This window comes from Castanea sativa, chromosome 10 (genome assembly GCF_040712315.1).
Source record: "Castanea sativa cultivar Marrone di Chiusa Pesio chromosome 10, ASM4071231v1".
Taxonomy (NCBI): Eukaryota; Viridiplantae; Streptophyta; class Magnoliopsida; order Fagales; family Fagaceae; genus Castanea; species Castanea sativa.
The window spans coordinates 16875350-16896375 of NC_134022.1; the positions used below are offsets into that span (position 1 = coordinate 16875350).

Sequence of the window (21026 nt, forward strand, 5' to 3'; positions counted from 1 at the left end):
ATAATCGATACTGATGTTTGATATATGTATTCCATTTTGGAAAATACTAAAATTATTACAAATTTTAGTTTAAGCGCCTACAAATTTTGTGATAAAAATATGATTGGTACCACTTAAACAACATAGTAATAAATAAATACTTAAATTAATTTTTGTAATTAGTGACACGTCAATTTATTAAACTTATGCAGTAAAACTTATAGTATTCTTAATATCACTCATTACACTCAAAGTTACCTAATGAGTTTCAACTAGCTTATTTTGTAAATTCATTTTGCATTTAGGTTGTGTTTGTTTCGGTTGCGGTGGTATGATCTCATTGTCAATGGTCTAATCTCATTGTTGATGGTCCTAATCTATGAAGGCGAGTGGGGGCAACATGCAAAGGAGGTTGAGGCTTAGGGTGGGAAGGGGCTCGAGTTGTGGAGATAATATGCATAAACTATTTTATGCCCAACCTCATGTATAAAATATAAACCATTTTCAAACCATCGCACACCTCTTGGTTGGTGCGATGGTTATTCTACAAGTATAAGTATTTGTGGCCAGGTTTCAAGTTTTTAGGAGGGAGTTTTATGCACATATATACTTAAATTATACTAGAATAGAGTTTTTATCTTTTATAAAATAAAAACTTAAAATTATTTTCAAATTAACTAGCATTTTCAACCATTACAAACACCTAAAATTGAAGAATATATATATATATATATTTTTTTTTGATGATCAGAAACTTTTATTACCAAACACAAAGAACAAGGACTAAACAACAACTACAACATTGAGATGTTCTGAATTAATTACATCCATAAAAGGGCTAGGAGTATAACCCTGACCAAAACACCCAGACATATTTTTCCCAAAGCACCAAGAAGCTAAAACATGGGCTGCTTTATTTGATTCTCTCAAACCCCACCTAAAAACAAATTGTTGGTCATGATATCCACAAAAGAGTATCGGCAGTTATGGTTGAGATTCTCCAAGGCACGGCATCAGTGGGGGCTTTAAGAGCTTCAATGCAAGCTTTGGCATCGCTCTCAACCACAACGTTCTCAAAACCACGATTAACAGCTACATGAGTCGCCAAATTAATGGCTTCAGCCTCTGCTTGGAGAGGGAGGTTGGTTTCCACCCGTTTAGACAAGGAGAAAATCAAGTCACCTCTCCAATCTCTCGCCACAATGGCAATGAATGAATGGTCCAGGCCCACCGCCGCATTGCAATTTATATTTACAACTCCTTACTCAGGCCTGTTCCAAGAATAAAAAAATAATCTAGGCGACCCTAGGACATCAGTGAGCATAGTAGAGTGTTCATTAAATTTTTTCACGATTATTTGTAGACTTTTATCTGGGGAAAACTTCTGGTGGAGCCCATCGAAGAATATATATATATATATATATATATATATATATATATATATATATATATATATATATATATATATATATATATTTCCATTGAAATAAACTCTGCCTTAACAAGGGACTTGGTTAAACTTAAAACTAAACTCATTGTTGTTGTTTATTCTATAATAAATTAAAAAATTATTGTTGTTGGGCCCTTTTTTTTTTTTTTTTGATAGGATTGTTGTTGGGCCCTTGAATAATATGATCATGGATCGGAGCGGTGCGGTTAGTCACCCGCAATCCCGCATGTAAACGAAGCAAACCGCAAACCCAGTGCATCGTCATCGCTCTGAACCTGAATCTGATCCAAACTTTGGCGCTCGAACCGAAGAGCAATTCATTGATCGAATCAAAAACCCTAATCTCTCAAAAATAAATAAATTCCCCTAATTCCGCTCCTCCTCATGCACTGTGAAATTCCAAGCCTCTCACTGAAAATAGAGAGCTAGCGAAGAAGAAGAAGAAGAAGAAGAAAAACCCTAATTTTTTTTTTTGGGGTTGGGGTTTTTCTTCAACAATGGATGCCAAAGACATCCTTGGCTTGCCCAAGAACTCTCTCCCTATTCCTCAAGAGAAAAAATCTAGACCCCCAAAGGACTCTCAGCGAAAGCCCGATGGCATTTCTCGCGAGGTATCTCTATCTCTATCTGTGTGTGTGAATGTGAATTCTGGTTTTCTTCGCTTAAATTTGTTGAATTTAGATTAGATTTTGTGTTGGGGTGTTTTGGAAATGTAGGTGTATGCACTAACCGGTGGTTTGGCGCCTCTAATGCCCGCTATCGATTCTTCGCAATTGAAAAAGCAGCCTCCAAAGGACGAGAAGGTAAACTTTTCTGTTGTTTGTGTAATTTTTCTTTAGGTTTTGGTAGTTATGTTGAAGATAATGCGTTGGGATGAGCTTGAATATGCTTTTTTGTCAAAGTTGAGGTATTTCTTGCTTTAAAGTTAGGTTTTTGTTGCTTATTAATTGCTACATTGTTGGATAGGTTATTTTTCGTCTTCTTTTTTAATGTACCGGGTTTTAAGATTTTACTTTTGGTTGTTGGTGGTGTTAAATTTTGATCTAGAGTTGAGGTTTGCTAGAGCAGCTTATGAGTCTGATGTGATGTTTAAGTTAGCATGTTCATGGGAAAATTTGTAATGGAAGCTTGGGTGATAATGACTTTGGTTTTAGCTGTTAGTCGTTACTTTGTAGAGACTGAGCTTATTTTTTTGTGTCCGGGTTGCTTAGTTGTACATTCATAACTAGAAGGTGATGCTGTCTTATCTTTCAGATTGATAACGATAAGTGTAATTCAACAATTGCATATTGGTTCTCTGCTCTTGTCAATTGATAATAGATGTACAAGAATGTTTCCCACTTGTTATGGCTTTCCATTCTGATATTATTCGTTTACTTTGGGTTGATCGTCTGTTGATATATTAAAGTTGGTAAATTTTATGATATACATGGTTTTAGTTCATTGAGTTTATAATATATGATATGATTCCTAACAAATTTGGGATTCTGCCTTCAGATCACTTGGCAGTGGCTTCCTTTTACAAATTCTGCTCGAAAAGATACTTTGCAGCTTTATCACTGGGTAGGTTTGTGTGTGTCTGGATATTTGTCTAGTGCATTGTTATTAGGGGAGTATTAAAGATATTTTCCTGTCTCTTTTACTTGGCAGGTCAGGGTTGTAAATGGTGTTCCACCAACAGGGGACTATTCCTTTGCCAAGTATAACAAGGTATACAAGCATACACTCTTATCTTTGTGCAGCTAAGCTAAAAAGAGTTTACTCTGCTCTTTTGTTGTTTTTTACCCTTCCATTAGTTTTCCTGCTATACATGTACCATTAACGCCATTCTCTTCATTTGATTGATATATTTAATTTATGTGATGTGGTGCAGTCTGTTGACATTGTCAAATACACGGATGAGGAGTATGAGAAGTACTTGAATGATCCTGTAGGTATCAAGTTAAGGTTGCATCATTTTAATTGTCTTTTCCTTTACTTAATAGCAAGACATCTTTTAATTAGGCTGAAAAGGCAAATACATATATATCGTTGGGCATGTCATGATTTTAGTTTTAAGCGTTATAAAAGTATTTCATTCATTTGCAAAATTTTGTTAAAATTGCAGTATTTGGATATAATGTTCCAGTTATACACCATTTTTCATACATTTTCGTTCACAATATCATCTCTTGATTGTAGTTGTGCTTCATATTGATTTGTGACTAGGTATCAGCATGTATTATTTCATATTGCAGCTGATAGGAATGCAACAGTGGCAGATGATATAGGTTATTCTCCTTGGCATGTTACTTGGTCATCTAGATTCCTTAGGTCAGGATAATATGGTTCGCTTCTAGAACAAAGGAATCATGGTTAGGTCATATTACAGTGTTTTGAGAAAAGTAGACTAGGAACTATCTTTTCCTTGGTAGAGAATCTGGCAGGTGAAACCACTGCTTAGAGTTGCATCTTTCACTCAGGTGGTAGCATTGCAAATTTTTTTAACAATTGACAATCTGAGGGAAGTATGATTATAGTACATTGCTGTTGTATGTAAAAAAAAGGCAGTGAGACTGTGAATCATTGACAATTCCATTGCTCCATAAGAAGAGACTTTTGGTCTTCTGCTTTCTCTATTTTGGTGTCATCTGGGACATGCCATTCTCTGGTAGACTTGTTGGCTTGTTGGGGAGGTCAATTGGGGAAACACAAAAAATCTATGATTAATATTGTGCCATTGGCTTATGTGTTGTATTTGGCATGACTAAAATTCTCAAAAAAAATTTAGGATGAGAAATTGCAGTTTAAGACATCAAGGTTTTGTTTCTTAGAAAAAAAAGATGATTGGATAACTGCAACTATTGTCTAGCTTTTTCTTCTGTGAGATTTTGTAGAGCTGCTAAACTTTAGATGTCTTTATTTTCATTTATACCTCTGGTGTGCTAGGATGGTGTACCCTTTTTGTGATTTTTTCTTATATGTTTATTATTTATTAAAGAAGTCAGTATGTATTTTATGTTTCACAGGACTGATATTGTGTTGATGTAGGAATATCCTGTCAAAGTGTTTGTATCTTGTGGCATTATGTTTTGGATTAAGTACCTAAATCTCTTTCATATTTCATCTTTGTCAGGGATGGACCAAGGAGGAGACAGATCAGTTGTTTGACTTGTGCCAACAATTTGATCTCCGCTTTATTGTGATAGCTGACAGGTTCTCATCATCTCGGACCGTGGAGGAATTGAAGGATCGTTATTACAGTGGTATTGATCAATCTCTGTTACGTTATGCTGCTGATTTTGTGGTTCAAATTCATTGAGTATTATACCAATGAGCTATAGCTCAATTGATGCTTCCTCCTCACATAAATATGGGATGGAGGAAGAGTTCATGGGTTCAAGACCCACTGGTTATGTATGTGACTTAATGATCTATATACACATACATATAACACACACACACACACACACACACACACACACACACACATCTGACTGCTTTTCTTCATAACTGTGGCATTTTCTGTGTAGTTTGTCGAGCCATAGTGGTTGCTAGAGCTCCAGCTCTTGGAGACATTTCTGGGAACCCTCTTGTTAAGGTTTGATAGCTTGTTAATGCAATATACACTTGAATATTTGTCTTTTAGGTTAGGTTCCCATGTTGATCATAAATTATTATTTTCTTTAGTTGACTGTATATTGTTATATAAATTTGATGTCTGCTATATGCCTGTATTTCAATATTCTTCTGTTTTAATATCTGATTCGTTGTTGATGTAGGAACCTTACAATGTTTCACAAGAGATAGAACGCAAGCGAGCATTATCCATGGTCCTCTCTCAAACAAAACATCAAGAGCGAAAAGATGCTGAGGTCTAAGCCAATAAATGCATTTCTAACATTCTACCTATGCATTTTTGAGTAATTGAATTGTTTTAGTAACTTGTTTGTTGGATATCCACTCTCCCTTTCCCCAGGTTCTTGCTGAAGCAAAAAAAATAACTGAGTCACGGATGGCTGCAAAGGTAAGGTGTTGATTTTTTATGCCATTTCGTTCCTTTTTAGTAACTGGTGACATTCAAAGTTATGCATGAAAGAGGATACTTATTTAAACTTAGCTGGCTCTAAGGATTAATTCTAATCTTTTTAATTTTGCATCAACCCTAATTTGGTATCAAACTGAAGGTGTTTACTTGAAGCTCCCATGTTGGGTGAGAAGTTGGTATCTCTGTGCTTGTAAGTTCTAAAGAAGCTGGCTTTAAAGCTGTACCATCAATGCCTTCTTCAGTCTATACGCCTTTTCTTTTTCAGAGGCTATCATTTTAAAATGTTTCAATTGTACTTCCTCATCTTTGGAACCTGCACTCCACACTTCTGCCACAAACTATTCATGGAATACAGCATCCATTTGCTTAATCATCTTTGTTGTCATTGATAATAGAAGTATCATGAATGGTTATTAATGGGTTGTTAGCTATCATGTTGTGAGATTATAATTTATATTATGATATCATAAAGGAAGGCATGAGTTACTGTGTATTGCACGTGTCATTGTGTATGTGTTCTACAGGTTAGTTTATTTGCTTCATTTATGTGTTTTCAGGTAGCTGAAGAGTCTGAGTTGCCTGTTCCATCAAATGCTGGTCCAGAAAGTGCTGAGAGAGCTAGTTTTCCGGGTGATACTGTATCACCTTCATCCAATGTTCAGCTTCCCTCTGCAACAGTTGCATCTTCAGCATTAACAGCGGACAATGCCTCTACTCTAGCTTCTCTTCGCATGGTACAATTAATAGTCTGTTTGTCAGTTATGTGCTGTGTGTGTATGTGTGCATGCACGTGTGTTGGCATGTTTGTGCACAATCATGTCAATACCTCTCAATTTACTTATAGTTCAACTTTTTGTTTCTGATATTATTTAAATTAACTCTTTTGTAATTGCTTCTCTTTCTCTTTTATTTTCTGCCAATAAAAAATTTTGAGTTTAATGTGCCTCACCTGAAAATGTTTTCTTTCCAGAAATTTGTTCACCTTGAGTCTATTGCCAAATTCATCTGTACTTGAAAACATGCTCTCACTGATTGTGAAAATTTTCAGCTTCGAGTGTATTTGAGAACGTATGCACTTGACCAAATGGTGCAAGCTGCAAGCTCATCTGCTGGACTTCGGACAATAAAGCGGGTTGAGCAAACTTTACAAGAACTTGGGGTTTGTTTCTGCTCCCTGAACTATTATTGCTGTAGATATACTCATTCCTTGTCATATCATGAGTTGGTGGATAGTATAATATCCATGTGACCGGCAAGATTGAGATTTTATCCCATTAAAGTTAATTCCTTTTCTTCATTTGTGTTTGTGTAATATTGTTATTGCGGGTTTATCATAGATATCTCCTAAAAATAACATGTTCATGCAATTGATATTATCTTTTAAGAAATTATTTTGAAAATGCGCAATAAAACAAACAATATTTATCTTGATATTTATAAAGACCCAGAAAAAATCCAAGGACTACCATATATATTCATCTTTTTTTCTTTTTAATATTTGGTATTCATTTTAAGTATGTCTAAGAGCAACCAGACTCTATCCTTAATTTACAGGAAGATTTCTTATGGTTAGATGCTTTTTGAATTGCTAAATCGTTGTTTCACTCTATGAGCAATACTCCTGTATCTTTTTTTCCCCCCTTAATATTACACAAAAGGGTATAATACTTTGTCCTTATCTTTTACAGGTCAATCTAAAACCAAGAGTTCCAACTAAATCAGTTTGTGCAGAGCATCTCGAATTAAGAAAAGAAATATTGACTCTGCTGAATCTTCAGAAACAGGTATCACAAATGTTTATTCTTTACATTTAAAATAATTTCTTCTGTCGACATCGTCTTCTCTGTATTTAATTTGTTTTAAGGTAGCAAACGTTCCTCTCTTACATTGGTTATGTGCACATGTTTATGCATTTCTTCCTCATCAAATGAATTGAAATCTTGCTATTTTGTCCAATTTGAATTTTTTAGTGTTCTGGACAAGCATCTTTATCAAGTTCATTTGCCCTCTTATTTTTCTTTTCATTAAGACAAATCTGTAGTAATTGTGGCACCTTGCTTCTTTATATATATATATATCAAGTTTATCTCTGCTTACTATTATTGCTTGGTTTGTTAAGGTTCTACAATTTACTAAGAGTCCGTTTGGTTAAAGGGGTGGAAAAGTGGGAGGATAGAAAATAGTGAGAGGATGAGAAAGTGAGAGGATAGAAAATATTTTATTTTCTCTCCTTTTTGTTTGATTGAGAGTGGAAAAGTGGAAGGATGAAAAAAATCAGTTTGAATAAATTTACTCATATACCCTTGTTAAAGAATGATGCTTAATTAAAACAATAAAAGTGACAAATAACCACAAAAAAAAAGAGCAATCATCCAAATTTATTAAAAAGTTAAAAATAATATCCCCAAAAAATGAAGAGGTAATGTTACTGCCAGGAAAAAAAAAAATAAAAAAAATAAAAAAAAAACAAAAAGAATAGAAAAAAAAGGGGCAACAGCCCAGAAAAAAAAAACAAAAAACAAAAAACAAAAAAAGGGCAACGGTACTGCCCAGTGAAAAAAAAAAAAAAAAAAAAAAAAAAAAAAAAAAAAAAAAAGAAAAGGGCAACATACTGCCTAGGGGAAAAGATAAAAAAAAATAATAATAATAATAAAAATAAAGGCAACTTGAAGAATGTGCACACAGACATTTTTGTCAATTAAGAAAAAATTCATCCCCACTCAGTTTTTCCTCCATTTTGGGGAGAAAACTTATTAGTAGGCCTGGGGAGAAAACACATAAGCTCCACTATTTATTTTTCTTCCTCACCTAACCAAACACACTCAAAAAAGTTTTTTTTCCTATTTTCTCTCCAAAATTTTCCATTCACCTTATTTTACCTCCAAACAAACACCCTAAATGACTTTACCAGATCCTTTAAATTTCAGGCATAATGTGGGTTATTCATCATTCAGGAAGTGATTTGCTGATTTAAGGATGTGAATTGAAAACTACTTTTGGAAACTGAGGCGCATGTCCATCTGGATAGCAATGCCTCCGAACCAACTGCATCCTTTTGGGGGCAGTTGGCCCTGGTTATTTTTCATGTTTTGGGCAGTCATATTCTTACTGAATTGATGGCTCAATATCCAGTTTCAATTAACATTCCATGATGAAGTGATTAAAGTGTGGACCAAACTGTTGCATTTATGCCTCCCCCCCCCCCCCCCCCCCATTCAGGCCGAAGTATCTGCCATTCTCTGGGCAGTAGAGCTTGCTGCCAAAGAGCATTGGGACTGTCTTATCTTTGAAGGGGATGCTAAAGCATGCTACGATCCTTTATCTTCCAATATCACCCCTGACTGGGCTATATGTTCTAACATTAGTGACGTTAAGATTCTAGCTAAGGATTAGCAACAAAAAAAAAAAAAAAAAATTCTAGCTAAGTCTTTTTTGAGTTCTTTTGTTTGGGTCAACAGAAAATGCAATTCTGCTGCTCACACAACTGCTAAGTTTGCTTTAAATTCCTGTTTGGCTGTCTGTTTTAATAAGGGTAATCTTCCAAGTGCTATTAAGTCGATTTGTGAGGAAGATTATCCCCCTTGTTTCGTTTCCTTTGTTTAATTCCATTGCAGATTATCAAAAAATTAATAAATAAATAAGCATTCCATGATAAATGTACTTTTCCAGTTGCTGCTCAGTCATTCACACAAGGAGGGAAAGCTAGATGTTTGGGTTATATAGTTTCTTATTTTAACATGAATTTATGAATTCCTGAAATATAAGCAAGTCACTTATCCAAAAAAAAGAAAAAGAAAAGAGAGATATAAGCAAGTGGCTTATGCTAGGGATATAGAACTACTTGGGAAGGGTACGACAAATATTTTGTCATATACTCTGTCAACCTGAATGTATTCTCTCAACCTAGTATCTCGCACTTTTTTTGTAAATATTTAAGCATGACAATACAGAGAAGTGTTTCGCATTCCTCAATTATTGGTCTTCTTTGACATTTTATCTTTTGAATGTTTGATAATCAGTTGCAATATAAGGAGGCAGAAGGTTCATCTTTTCGTGATGGCTCATATGCTGATACACCAAGCACGCCTAAGGTAGTAAATTGTCTTTTCTTCATTCCTTATGGTTTTGTTTCCAAATCTTGAGATTTTGATTCTCAATTGCTAACAGCGTCCAAACCGTGGTGGGGATCAGGATAGGACCTTTGTTCCTGACATGAGTTTTGGAGGTAATATTGGACATTGTATCTCTCATCTTTGCATTATAAATGCTAGACTGCATGGTTTTTTGTTTTCCTATTGAGGTAAGTCATTTTTATAGTAATACTCAGAATCATGTATTATTGGTATATCAGGGGAAAGAGTCGGCAAAAGGGACCAGAAACGCAAGGTACACAGTTGTCTACATCCTGTTGTTTAATGGTCGCACCCCCCCCCCCCCCCCCCCCCCATTTTTGCTTCTCTGCATTCTTTGCTGAATGTAATAGAATCTTTCTTTTTGATTGTAACTTTAAGGCACCTGGAAGGTTATCAGAAGCTCCATCATCGCCAGCTCAGTCTAAAAGGCCCCGAAAATTAAAGGCATCAGAACTATGAATCTAAGAGTCCGGAAGCAAAAGAACTTAAAAAAATGTAGAATGCAGAATACACCTCTCTCTCTCTCTCTCTCTCTCTCTCTCTATATATATATATATATATATATTGAATAAAAATATTGTAAGTTATAATATATGGAAAGTAACTTTATAGCTATACAAACTTTTTTTTTTTTTTTTGATACAAGCTATACAAATTTTAAATGGTTGTGTTATTGTAGAATAAAAAATAAAAAACGTAGAATGCAGAGTTCATTGTGGTTGTGTTATTGTAGAATGCAGAATATATACTGAAGGTAATTTTTTTGGTTGCTGAACCTTTCTATGCAGAATATCAAGTATGATGTTTTGTGGCAGTCAGAAGTAGAAGCACTAACTCATGACCAACTCATGTTCCTTATAGGGAAGTTTAGTTTGTGTAACTTACCAAAAAAATAAGTTTTGCTTAGCTCATGTATCATTCTTAATTTAGTTAAGTTTATGCCGCGATGTTTGTAGCAAGGTGGGGAAATAGCAAGCTCTGTGAATGATGAATTTCTTGTACATAAGAAACTAGTGGTTGACCCGTGTGAGGCATGGGAGCAGTTCTTGTAGAAGTTTTTTTTTTCTTAGTGCAATTATACAATGACTTGTATTCAAGCATACTAATTTCTCATCTGCCCTGAATATATGATTTTTTACAAGATTCTGAGAAAGAACAGCTTAGCCAGGTAGTGGAGACTTGAGAAGTCACTGGCATAATCATAATTCGAAGGCAAAATGGGGAAAAGATCAAAACCCACTTTATACTTGGTATCAAGCCCTCGGTTCCGGAAATGAACTTTGTCTACCTCAAAATAAAATGTCCAATCTCTGGTTTGAGACACGGGGTGGGGTATATTAGTAATTATATAAATTTCTAAACTAAGCTCTATATGCACATGCATACACACACAAGCCTCAACCTCATTTCCTCTGCCCCTTCAACAGGGGAATTTTCAGAAAAATATCTGTGAATCCACCGCCCGCAGCTATCATAACATGTTTGGGCATTAATTTATGATTGACTTTCATCACTTACACAGAATCATGACAGGTACTTGCTCTTTGGCGGCCCCTGCGCGCCGGGGGGGGGGAGAGGGATTAGGTGAACTAATTACAAGTTGACACCTAAGCTTATTGTGGATTTGGGTGTGTCTAACCAACAAGCTCTCATGAAACCAATAGTTGTTTGGTAATCCAAGCTTTTTGTCATTGAATAAGATAATAAAGAGCAATTATCATGAAGTGGATGTAATAAATTGTAATTTTAATGTATCTGTATTTAAAAAAAATTACTACAAATTTAAATGTGTCCCTTGCAATATCATTATAATGTACAATGTTATATTTTATATTTATACATCATGAAATTGTGAGAAAATGATCCATTTAGTACCCGTTTGGTTGTCACATTTTGGATATTTAAAAAAAAATATATGTTTGCAATTTCAAAACGTGATTTAATGGTGCTTTCTGTGTCCTTTTAACGTGATTTTTTTCCCTTTTTTTTTTGCATAGCGTTAAACTCCAAGTGCATCATCAATTATACACACACCCATGAATTTTGAACCCAAAGATCTCACCTTCCACTTTACATTGACCTAGACCATTCGTTCAATGAAATCTCTCAGAAAACAACCACGTGCTTGGCGAAAAACAAGCTCATGATAACATGAGGGCGTGAAAGTTGAAAACTTCAACCTCATATGATATTAGTAACAGAAATGTATTAATGACGTCTTAGTAAAAATATTAGCCAATTGAAACTAAAAGAAAATTAACTTTAAACTTGTAGTAGGGAAATCTGTTTATCGTGTGCTTGGGCTGGGATCAGAGTCAATATAAATCAAATCTAAGATTTACATTTTAGAGTTGTAGTAAAGAAGGGTAAGGGGCTGAAATTCAACTAAAATTTGATAAGGTTAAATTATAGCAACCTCACTTGAGATTTTACAAAATGACATTCTTCTACACACGTTTTATGAAATGACACTCCCCTTGAAGTTATTATAAATGTAAACACTTAAGTGTATAAATGTAAACACTCAAGTTTTACTAACATAATATTCCTTTTTTGTTTAATGATATAAGGAAGGTGTGTCTCAGCTTTTAACTAATCCCTACACGAGATACCTAGGAAGCCTCATGAAAAATTCATAATAATTTATGTGAGGATAATTAAGCCGAGCAAGAGTGTTGAGCCTTGGGCCTTGCGCGAGGATATATAGGAGCCCGAAGACGATCAAAAGGATTAAAAAGTGTTGGGGTCAATGAGCCAAGGATACATTAAGATAATAACGAGCTAGTGGTATCTCCTAAGGAGCCGAGCTTCCTCGGAAAAGCATTGTGGAAGGTTGGAGCCCGGCCGCCTAGAGAATACTGTGCAAGAGGTAACCATTCTTTAGAGGATAAGTTTTAGGGAAAGAAGCCAACAATAAAGGAAAAAATATTTGAGAAGAAGGCTACTACCACCACATTAAATGCTCTGCACCTAACTAATTGACCGCATTCATGTGGAAATGACACATGAACAGTGATATCTCAGTTTAGAGCTATTCACAAAGTTTCCAGGAGGTTTTGGATGGGATAAGCATCCAATAGATCACCTATAAGATCAAAAAGTGTAAGGTTGAGATAAAGGGAGATGACTATATAAGGAAAGGGCCTTCACAAAAAATGGGGCATGTAATCTAGGAGAAAAGGAAGAACACCTTGTACTTAGAAAAACTTGAGTGAATATAAGAACACTTGATCCTCGAACTGGACCGAGGAGTGTAATTCTTAAATTGTATTTTCTTACTAGCTTGAATCCTGTCAATCCAGGCCTGTATTTGTTTTGCTGAGCCGCTCTCTTGTAAAATCCACTCTCTACAAAATATATTGTTGTTGGGCTTGCTAGGCCCTCATCCATTGTTAGTGAGCCGTGGGTCGAAGCCTAGTCCTTACAATTGGCGCTGTCTGTGTGAAAATAAGAGAAGTGCTTACAGTTTAAATCAACCACTGTTGGTTTTAGTCCAAATCGAGAAGAATCCGTGGGATCTCAACATGAGGACCACTTTGTTAACCTTGAAAGGAGAAAGGATCGTGAAGTTAGCGTGCATACCACCCATACTAGTAGGAGTCATTCTAGAACTGGAAGTCATATCTCACATGGAGAAGAAACTAGGAATCTCAGGTTGGAGATAGACCATTTGCACAGAAAACTGCGTGGTAAACAACGAGAGGCATCTCCCTCAAGCACAAGGTCTGACTCAAGGGAAGATAGCAGTTATAGACCAAGGTCTAGAACACCCCCCAGCGAATCCATTTCTTTATCTTTGTGGTTTGATAGGGAGGAATGATACTACCGGGAAATGGACAAAAGCATAGGGAATGATGCAATGAGTAAGGCTTTATGACAGAATTCCAAATCGCCATTTACTCGTAGGATTGATAAGGCTAAGCTTTCTCATCGGTTTGGGCAACCCACTTTTACGATTTACAATGGGAGGATCGACCCAGTTGAGCATGTTAGTCATTTTAATCAGAGGATGGCTGTTCATTCTAGGAATGAAGTTTTAATGTGCAAGGTTTTTCCATCTAGCCTGGGACCTGTTGCGATGCAGTGGTTTGATGGGCTTGAAAAAGGTTCAATCAGCTCTTTTCAAGAGCTCACAAGGGCTTTTGGTGCTCAATTTGGTACATGCAGCAGGGTTCCTCGCCCCGTAGATTTCCTGTTATTTATGGTAATGAGAGAAGGTGAAACTCTAAAAACCTGCTCAGATAGATACTGGGAAATGTTTAATGAAATAGATGGAGATTTTGAAGATGTCGCAATAAGGACATTTATGGTCGGCCTCCCCACCGAAAATGAATTGAGAAAATCCTTGACAATGTAGCTCGCGCGGAGTATGCGCCAACTTATGGATCGAATCGACGAGCACAAAAGGGTCGAGGAGGATCAACAGCAAGGCAAGGGGAAGGCAAAGATTTTTCCCTATGACCGAAGAGATATTAGGTCCAAGAGATATAATAACAACTGTCCTAGGAGGGATTTTGCTGGGCATACTAGTAATCCTGGTGCGTATGTGGTTAGTTCAATGGTCAAGGAACCCGTCCATCAAATCTTGGAAAAGATAAAGCTTGAGTCGTACTTCAAATGGCCAAACAAAATGAGGGTTGACCCTACCAAACGTAATTAGAGTCTTTATTGCCATTATCATCAAGATCGCGGGCATACAACCAAGGATTGTAGAACTCTTCGCGATTATTTGGAGCAATTGGTTAAAGTGGGGAAGTTAAGACAGTTTATGCATCAGCCTTCAGGGCAGGAAGTCAAGCTGGGTCAGCTTACCAGAGGGAGTCTATCTCTATATCGTCCCTTGGAACAATCAATGTAATTTTTGAAGCCCCAGGTCGTACCAAGGGATCCCCTTATGGAGTTATGTCTATAGCAAGGCCAGATACTGAGTGCTCGGTCCCTAAGCCTAAGCGAGGGTGATTGGAGGTCCGACTAACTTTGACCTTTTCGGAAGAGGGTGAGGTTGGAACTTATCAACCACATAATGATGCCTTAGTGGTAACCCTTAGGATTGGAGGGTATGATGTCAAAATGGTATTGGTAGATCAGGACTAGAGGTGTTCACCAAACCGCATAAACCGCAAAAACCGCACCAAAACCGCCCGCAAAATGACATAACCGCACCACACCACACCGCATGGTGTAGTGCGGTTTGCGGTTTTATAATAAGAAAACCCCACAAACCGCACCATACCGCACCCTCTCTATATATTGATATTTTTAATAGTAAATATATTATTAATAGTTTAATAACCCTAGTTTAAAAAAAAAAAAAAAAAAGTTTCATAATTCTAGCAAGTGTTAATTAGGAAAGCCAGCCCAAAATAAAGAAAAACTAGCTCAATAGTTTAAAACTTAGACTAAAACAAAGGGAAAAATTAGTTTTGGGCTGGGTAGAAAAACCCAAAATTCGAAAAATATATCAACTTCAAATCATTCAAACTGCATCTTATTTACCGCACCATATATGTGACCGCAAAAATGAGGTGCAGTGCGTTAATGGTTTTGGCTAAACTTTAAACCACACCGCACCACACCGCATCGCACATGTGACCGCAAAAATAAGGTGCGGTGCAGTTATGGTTTTAGTTAAACCGCACCGCAAAGTGCAGTGCTAAAAATGACCCAAAACCGCACCGCGAACACCCCTAATCAGGACTGTGTAGTAGAGATCATGTACCTTAACCTCTGCCGTGGGCTTAATTTAAAGCTTGAAGATTGAACGGGTTATGATTCCCTTCTGGTGGGGTTTGATGGGAAAGTAGTCATTCCTAAGGGCCTGATTAAATTGCCTGTTCAGACAGGGTCAAAGGTTGTTAAAGTTAATTTCATTATGGTGGATTCTCATTCACCCTATATTGCTATTCTGGCGAGACCCTGGCTCCACACCATGGGTGCCATCTCTTCAATGTTGCATTTAAAGGTGAAGTACACTTCAAAAGGGCAAGTTGGGGAGTTGGTTGGAAATCGGGTCATGGCAAGGCAATGCTTGGTTGTCGCTATCAGACATCAGTCCGAGGGTGAAGCCTCAGACATTCTAGAAAGGGCCTTATAGCAATCAACTGAAGGAGTGGAGTCTTCGGATGTCATGGAGGGGGGATTAATGTGTGAGGAATTGGAAAAGATTATTATTGATGCTGATGCTGATGCTGAGAAGTATTTCTAGGTTCGAATTTAGCTGCCTCCTCAAGAGAAGGAGGAGTTGTTGGCTTTCTTAGGAATAATGTTGATGTGTTTGCCTAGAGTGCCTATGAAGCTCCCGGGGTTGATCCAAATTTCATTTGACACCATCTGAATGTTAATCCAATAGTTATCCCTAAGAAACAACCACCTTAGTGCTCCTCTAAAGAACATGCCAAGGCTGTCAAGGAAGAAGTAATAAAACTTAAGTGTGCAGGGGCAATTAAGGAAGTTTATTCGGAGTGGTTGGCTAATACAATTGTGTGAAGAAAAAGTCAGGGAAGTGGAGAGTATGCGTGGATTTTTCCAATTTGAACAAGGCTTGCCCTAAGGATCATTTTCCGATTCCTCGGATTGACCAATTGGTGGATGCTACGGTCGGTCATTCTCAAATGAGTTTTTTGGATGCTTTTCAGGGATATCATTAGATACCATTAGCTTTGGCCGACCATGAGAAGACTGCCTTCTTAACTCCTACTGGGAATTATCACTACCGAGTAATGCTATTTAGATTGAAGAATGCTGGGTCTACCTACCAAAGGATGATGACTCGAATATTTGGATCTCAACTTGGAAAGAATATAGAAGTGTATATTAACGACATGGTTGTAAAGAGTAAGGAAGTAGTCGAGCATGTGAGCGATCTGGGAAGTGTGTTCGAAATATTGAGGAAACATAAGCTGCGTCTTAACGCTTCGAAATGTTCCTTTGGCATCAATTCTGGTAAATTTTTGGGATATATGATCACACATCAGGGAGTTCAATCTCGATCAAATTAAGGCTATAAATGCTTTACAACCTCCTCAGTACCCTAAGGAAGTCCAAAGGTTGACTAGAACAATTGCGGCACTAAATAGATTTATCTCTCGATCAACAAACAGCTGTAAACCATTTTTTCAACTTCTTCACAAGCAAAAGGGATTTGAGTGGACTAAAGACTACAACCTAACTTTCGAGGAACTAAAGAAGTACCTATCTCGTCCACTTATTCTTTCTAAACAAGAAAAAGAGGAAGTCCTTTTTGCTTACCTTGCGGTCGTATGTCATGCTGTTAGCCTGGTGTTGATAAGGATCGATGATGGGGTATAGAAACCAATCTATTATGTGAGTAAAGCTTTGCAAGAGGCAGAGTTCCGCTACTTGCCACTGGAGAAAGCCATTTTGGCCATAGTGCATGCTATGAGGAAGCTCCCTCATTACTTCCAGTCACACACGGTGGTGGTTCTCACTTAACTTCCATTGTAGTCGTTACTTAGGAGGTCTAATTGCACAGGGAGGATAGCCAAGTGGGGGACAATTTTAGGAGCATTTGACATAAAATATATGCCTCGTACAGCTATTAAAGGGCAGATATTAGCTGAATTAGTGGCAGAATTTATTGAGTGCCTAGGAGGGGTTGTTGCCGAGAAGGATGAATCCGTGGGGGAACAAATTTCAGCAATTACTATCCCCGATCAACCAATTTGGAAGCTTTCTGTGGACGGGGCTGCTAACTAAAGAGGATCTGAGGTTGGGATAGTTTTGGTATCCCCAAAAGGTATCACTATCGAAAAATCTTTAAGGATAAGATTCTCAACCACAAACAACGAGGCCGAGTATGAAGCCTTGTTGACCAGGGTGGCTATGGTCAGGAAACTGGGAGGTAAAGCTGTAGAAATTTTTTCAGACTCAAGATTGGTTGTTGGTTAAGTTAATGGTGAGCTGGCAGCCAGAGATCCATGGATGCAAGGGTATCTCAATGAAGTTCTACAATTGCAATTTGGTTTTAAATCCTTCTTCATTTGATAAGTTCCGAGGAGTGAAAATACTCATGCAGATTCTCTAGCAACTTTGGCTACCCCCTTGGAACATGTTCTTCCTCAGGTCATCCTCATTAAGGACTTATTCATGCCTACTGAACAGGCACAAACAATGGTTGGAGTGCACCAAATAAGGGTTGGACATAGTTGGATGGACCCCATAGCTGCATTTTTGAAGGATGAAGCATTGCCTGATGACAAGGGAGAAGTAGAGAAAATACGAAGAAAAGCTCCTGTTTTTTGTTGTCCGAGGAGCAAAAGTCGTATAAGCGCTCTTTTTCGGGGCCATATTTGCTTTGCATTCATCTTGAGGTGGTGGAACCATTACTGGAGGAGTTGCATGAGGGAATCTGTGATAGTCGCACAAGGGGAAGGTTGTTATCACACAGGGCCCTTACTCAAGGCTATTGGTGGCCGAGTATGCAGAAAGAAGCTCAGGATTATGTTAAGAAGTGCGATCAATGCCAGAGGTTTTCCCTGAGCATTCATCAACCCGGGGGCGTGTTAAATCCCCTTTCTAGTCGGTGGCCATTTGCACAATGGGGCTTGGATATTATAGGACCATTTCCCAGCCATTTCCCAGAGCAGTGGGAAATCGAATATGGCTCCTTGTTGGAATAGATTACTTCACAGAGTGGGTTGAGGCAGAACCATTGTCTAATATCAGGGATGTTGATGCAAAAAAGTTTGTGTGGAAGAATATTGTTACCAGCATACCCTTATCTCAGACAATGAGCTCCAATTTGATAGCAAGACCTTTAAGAGGTATTGCAGTGAGTTGGGCATTAGGAATAGGTACTCAACCCTGGTCTATCCACAAGGGAATGGGTAGGCTGAGGCAATTAACAAGGTCATAATTAATGGATTGAAGAAGAGGTTAGATGTAGCTAAGGGCAGGTGGGTCGATGAGCTCCCACACATTCTTTGGACAGATCGAACTACTCCTCGTCGATCAACTAGAGAAACCTTGTTTTCTATGACCTATGGCTCCGAAGCAGTAATCCCTTTAAAGACAGGATTTCCAACCCTACGAACAAGTTTATTCGAACAAATCTATTCGACCTTAATGGGAATGATCAGTTACTTCGAGAAAGTTTGGATTTAATTGATGAATGGAGAGAGGTGGTCATGGTCCAATTGGCGCATTATCAACAAAAGCTAAAGCAAGGATATGATATGGGAGTAAAGGTCAAACTGTTAGTGCCAAGAGATTTGGTATTGAGAAAAGTGGTAGGAACTGCAAGGAACCCATCATGGGGGAAATTAGGCCCTAACTAGGAAGGGCCCTATCGCATCACCTTGGTAGCAGGAATAAGTGCTTATTTTTTGGAAGATTTGGATGGAAATGTTATACCACATCCATGGAATGTAAACAATATTCGAAGATATTATTATTAATGAAAGGCAGTGTTGCCATCTTTTGTTTAAGCCATTATTATTGAGAATTCTTACTACCTGACTAAGTGTTAAACAGAACTTCAGCCATGTCTGGCTCCTCGGACTACATGCCTTGGGCAAATTAATACTATTTATTCATCTAAGTATTAAACAGAACATCGGTCATGTCTGGCTCCTCGAACCACATGCCTTGGGTAAATTAGTACTATTTATTCTTCTAAGTGTTAAACAGAACCTCGACCATGTCTGGCTCCTCAAACCACATGCCTTGGATAAATTAATACTATTTATTCCTCTAAGTGTTAAATAGAACATCAGCCATGTCTGGCTTCTCATACCACATGCCTTGGGTATCTTAATACTATTTTTTTTCTGAGTGTTAAATAGATCCTAGGTCATGCCTGGCTCCTTTGGCCACATGCCTTGGGTGAATTAATACTAGTTATTTTTCTAAGTGTTAAATAGAATCTCGGCCATGCCTGGCTCATTTGGCCACATGTCTTGGGTAAATTAATACTATTTCTTTCTCTAAGTGTTACACAGAACCTCAGTTATGCCTGGTTCCTTGGACCACATGCCTTGGGTAAGTTAATATTATTCATTTCTTCAAGCATTAAACGAGACCTCAACTATACATGACTCCTCAAATTGTATATCTACGGTACATTTATATCGTTTATTTAATTAAGTGTTGGCTTGCTAATTGCTTGGGTTTATATAAATGTGTTGGAGTAGTGTTGTGCCCGTTTTAATCTATGGGAGCTTATGGTTCTGTTTCGTGATTTAAAACTTAGCCATATCCAAAAGTAAAATGCTAACAATATAGATTATGCTTAAGCAGCACATACTTGGAAGAAACTGAAACTGTTCATTGAATTATGCCTTGATAAAACAAAGGGAGTACATCTATGCTTTCCTTCTAACAATAAAAAAAAATAAAACGAAAAAATGTAAATTAACAAAATAAAGGAAACAAAGCAAAAGTAGTGCGGAGCAATAATGCCCTAGCTTCCAATAGATGGTGGGGGGGGGTCATTGGTTGCTGCTGGTGATGGTCCGGGATGTTCAATCTCTTTCCCCATGGAAACCCCTTTTTCCTTAACTGGTGCTCTTGGAAGCTCTGAGGAGACCTTGGTGGTGCCTGCATCAATAGGTTGAGTAGTTGTAGGACCCTTATCAACAGGTTGAGTAGTTGCTGGACCCTTTGCAACAAGCTGGGTAATTGCAAGAGCTTTGGCAGCAAGTTGAGCAGTTGTAGAAGCTTCAGGAGCAGTGGATGCTTGGACGGCTGGCAGGGCTGCAATTCCTAGTGTAGGAGGGTAGAAAATGTTCTCCATTTTCCTCAGGTCCGAGGAAGCCTCCACTACGGCCATGTTCAATGCTTTAGTTCATACCGGAAGACAATACCCATGACAGACTCCTATGACTTGAGCCTTAAGCGCATCCTCTATTTCCTTCACTCCAATATCGTACCAAGACTACTTGGCTTGAGCAAGGGCCTCCTCTTTCTTCTCTAGCTCTTTTTTCTGAGCTTCAACTTGCTCCTGAGCAATAGCCAATTTCTTTTCGGCCTTGCGAAGTTGATGGCGCTGATCTTCAGCCTGCTTCTCAGCACCGGCCAAAGCAGCTCCAACACTTTTCCTTTCCCTATCTACCTCAGTTAGTTTTGTGACAAGGTCTTTGATTTTCTTTTCGTCCACGGCTAGAGTCTTGACAATAGATATATGGCACGCCTCTTCATCTTTCAACTGGGCATGAGCTCGATCTACCCATTCCTCAGCAATGTTTATCATTTGAACTGCCTGAAAGAAAGCAATAGTGTGAGGAATGGCCTAGGAGTAAAATTTATGATAATAATAATAATAATAAATGTGGTATCGAAAATAAGTTGAAGCGCATACCATGGCTAGGTCCCTTTTCAGGGTTAGGAAGACCTCGTGCTTCTTCAGGGTCCTTAGGTCGGCCATATCCTGTGGCAGGAGCAGGGGCTGCTCCAGAGCGTTGGCCACATAGCCCACCTT

General features: G+C 37.8%; 2 protein-coding genes across 3 annotated transcripts; both read left to right on the top strand.

The window, feature by feature from the left end:
- The first annotated feature begins 1670 nt into the window (after window positions 1-1670).
- Window positions 1671-10729, top strand: LOC142613062 (SWR1-complex protein 4). Of its 2 annotated transcripts, none has more exons than XM_075785246.1 (17): window positions 1671-2040; window positions 2146-2232; window positions 2927-2992; window positions 3080-3139; window positions 3303-3359; window positions 4545-4674; window positions 4942-5009; window positions 5191-5283; window positions 5388-5435; window positions 6014-6190; window positions 6505-6615; window positions 7145-7240; window positions 9476-9547; window positions 9624-9681; window positions 9808-9842; window positions 9968-10084; window positions 10378-10729. In XM_075785246.1, exons 1-16 carry the CDS (start codon window positions 1927-1929, stop codon window positions 10046-10048), a joined length of 1353 nt encoding a protein of 450 aa, XP_075641361.1. In that variant the 5' UTR covers window positions 1671-1926; the 3' UTR covers window positions 10049-10084; window positions 10378-10729. The 2 variants fall into 2 exon arrangements, with proteins under 2 accessions (XP_075641361.1, XP_075641362.1); XM_075785247.1 differs by having other exon boundaries at window positions 9648-9681.
- A 2869-nt stretch (window positions 10730-13598) lies between these two features.
- LOC142612118 (uncharacterized) lies at window positions 13599-13946 on the top strand. Its single transcript, XM_075784242.1, has one exon. It carries the CDS (start codon window positions 13599-13601, stop codon window positions 13944-13946), a length of 348 nt encoding a protein of 115 aa, XP_075640357.1.
- Window positions 13947-21026: the final 7080 nt, after the last annotated feature.

What these genes read in the sequence shown, in the direction of transcription:
- LOC142612118 (XM_075784242.1), top strand. Translation starts at nt 13,599, where the DNA reads ATGGCTGTTCATTCTAGGAATGAAGTTTTAATGTGCAAGGTTTTTCCA.
- LOC142613062 (XM_075785246.1), top strand. Translation starts at nt 1,927, where the DNA reads ATGGATGCCAAAGACATCCTTGGCTTGCCCAAGAACTCTCTCCCTATT. An exon ending in AGAAGTACTTGAATGATCCT is followed by an intron (nt 3,360 to 4,544) that starts GTAGGTATCAAG and finishes CATCTTTGTCAG; the next exon opens with GGATGGACCAAGGAGGAGAC. An exon ending in AAGAGCGAAAAGATGCTGAG is followed by an intron (nt 5,284 to 5,387) that starts GTCTAAGCCAAT and finishes CCCTTTCCCCAG; the next exon opens with GTTCTTGCTGAAGCAAAAAA.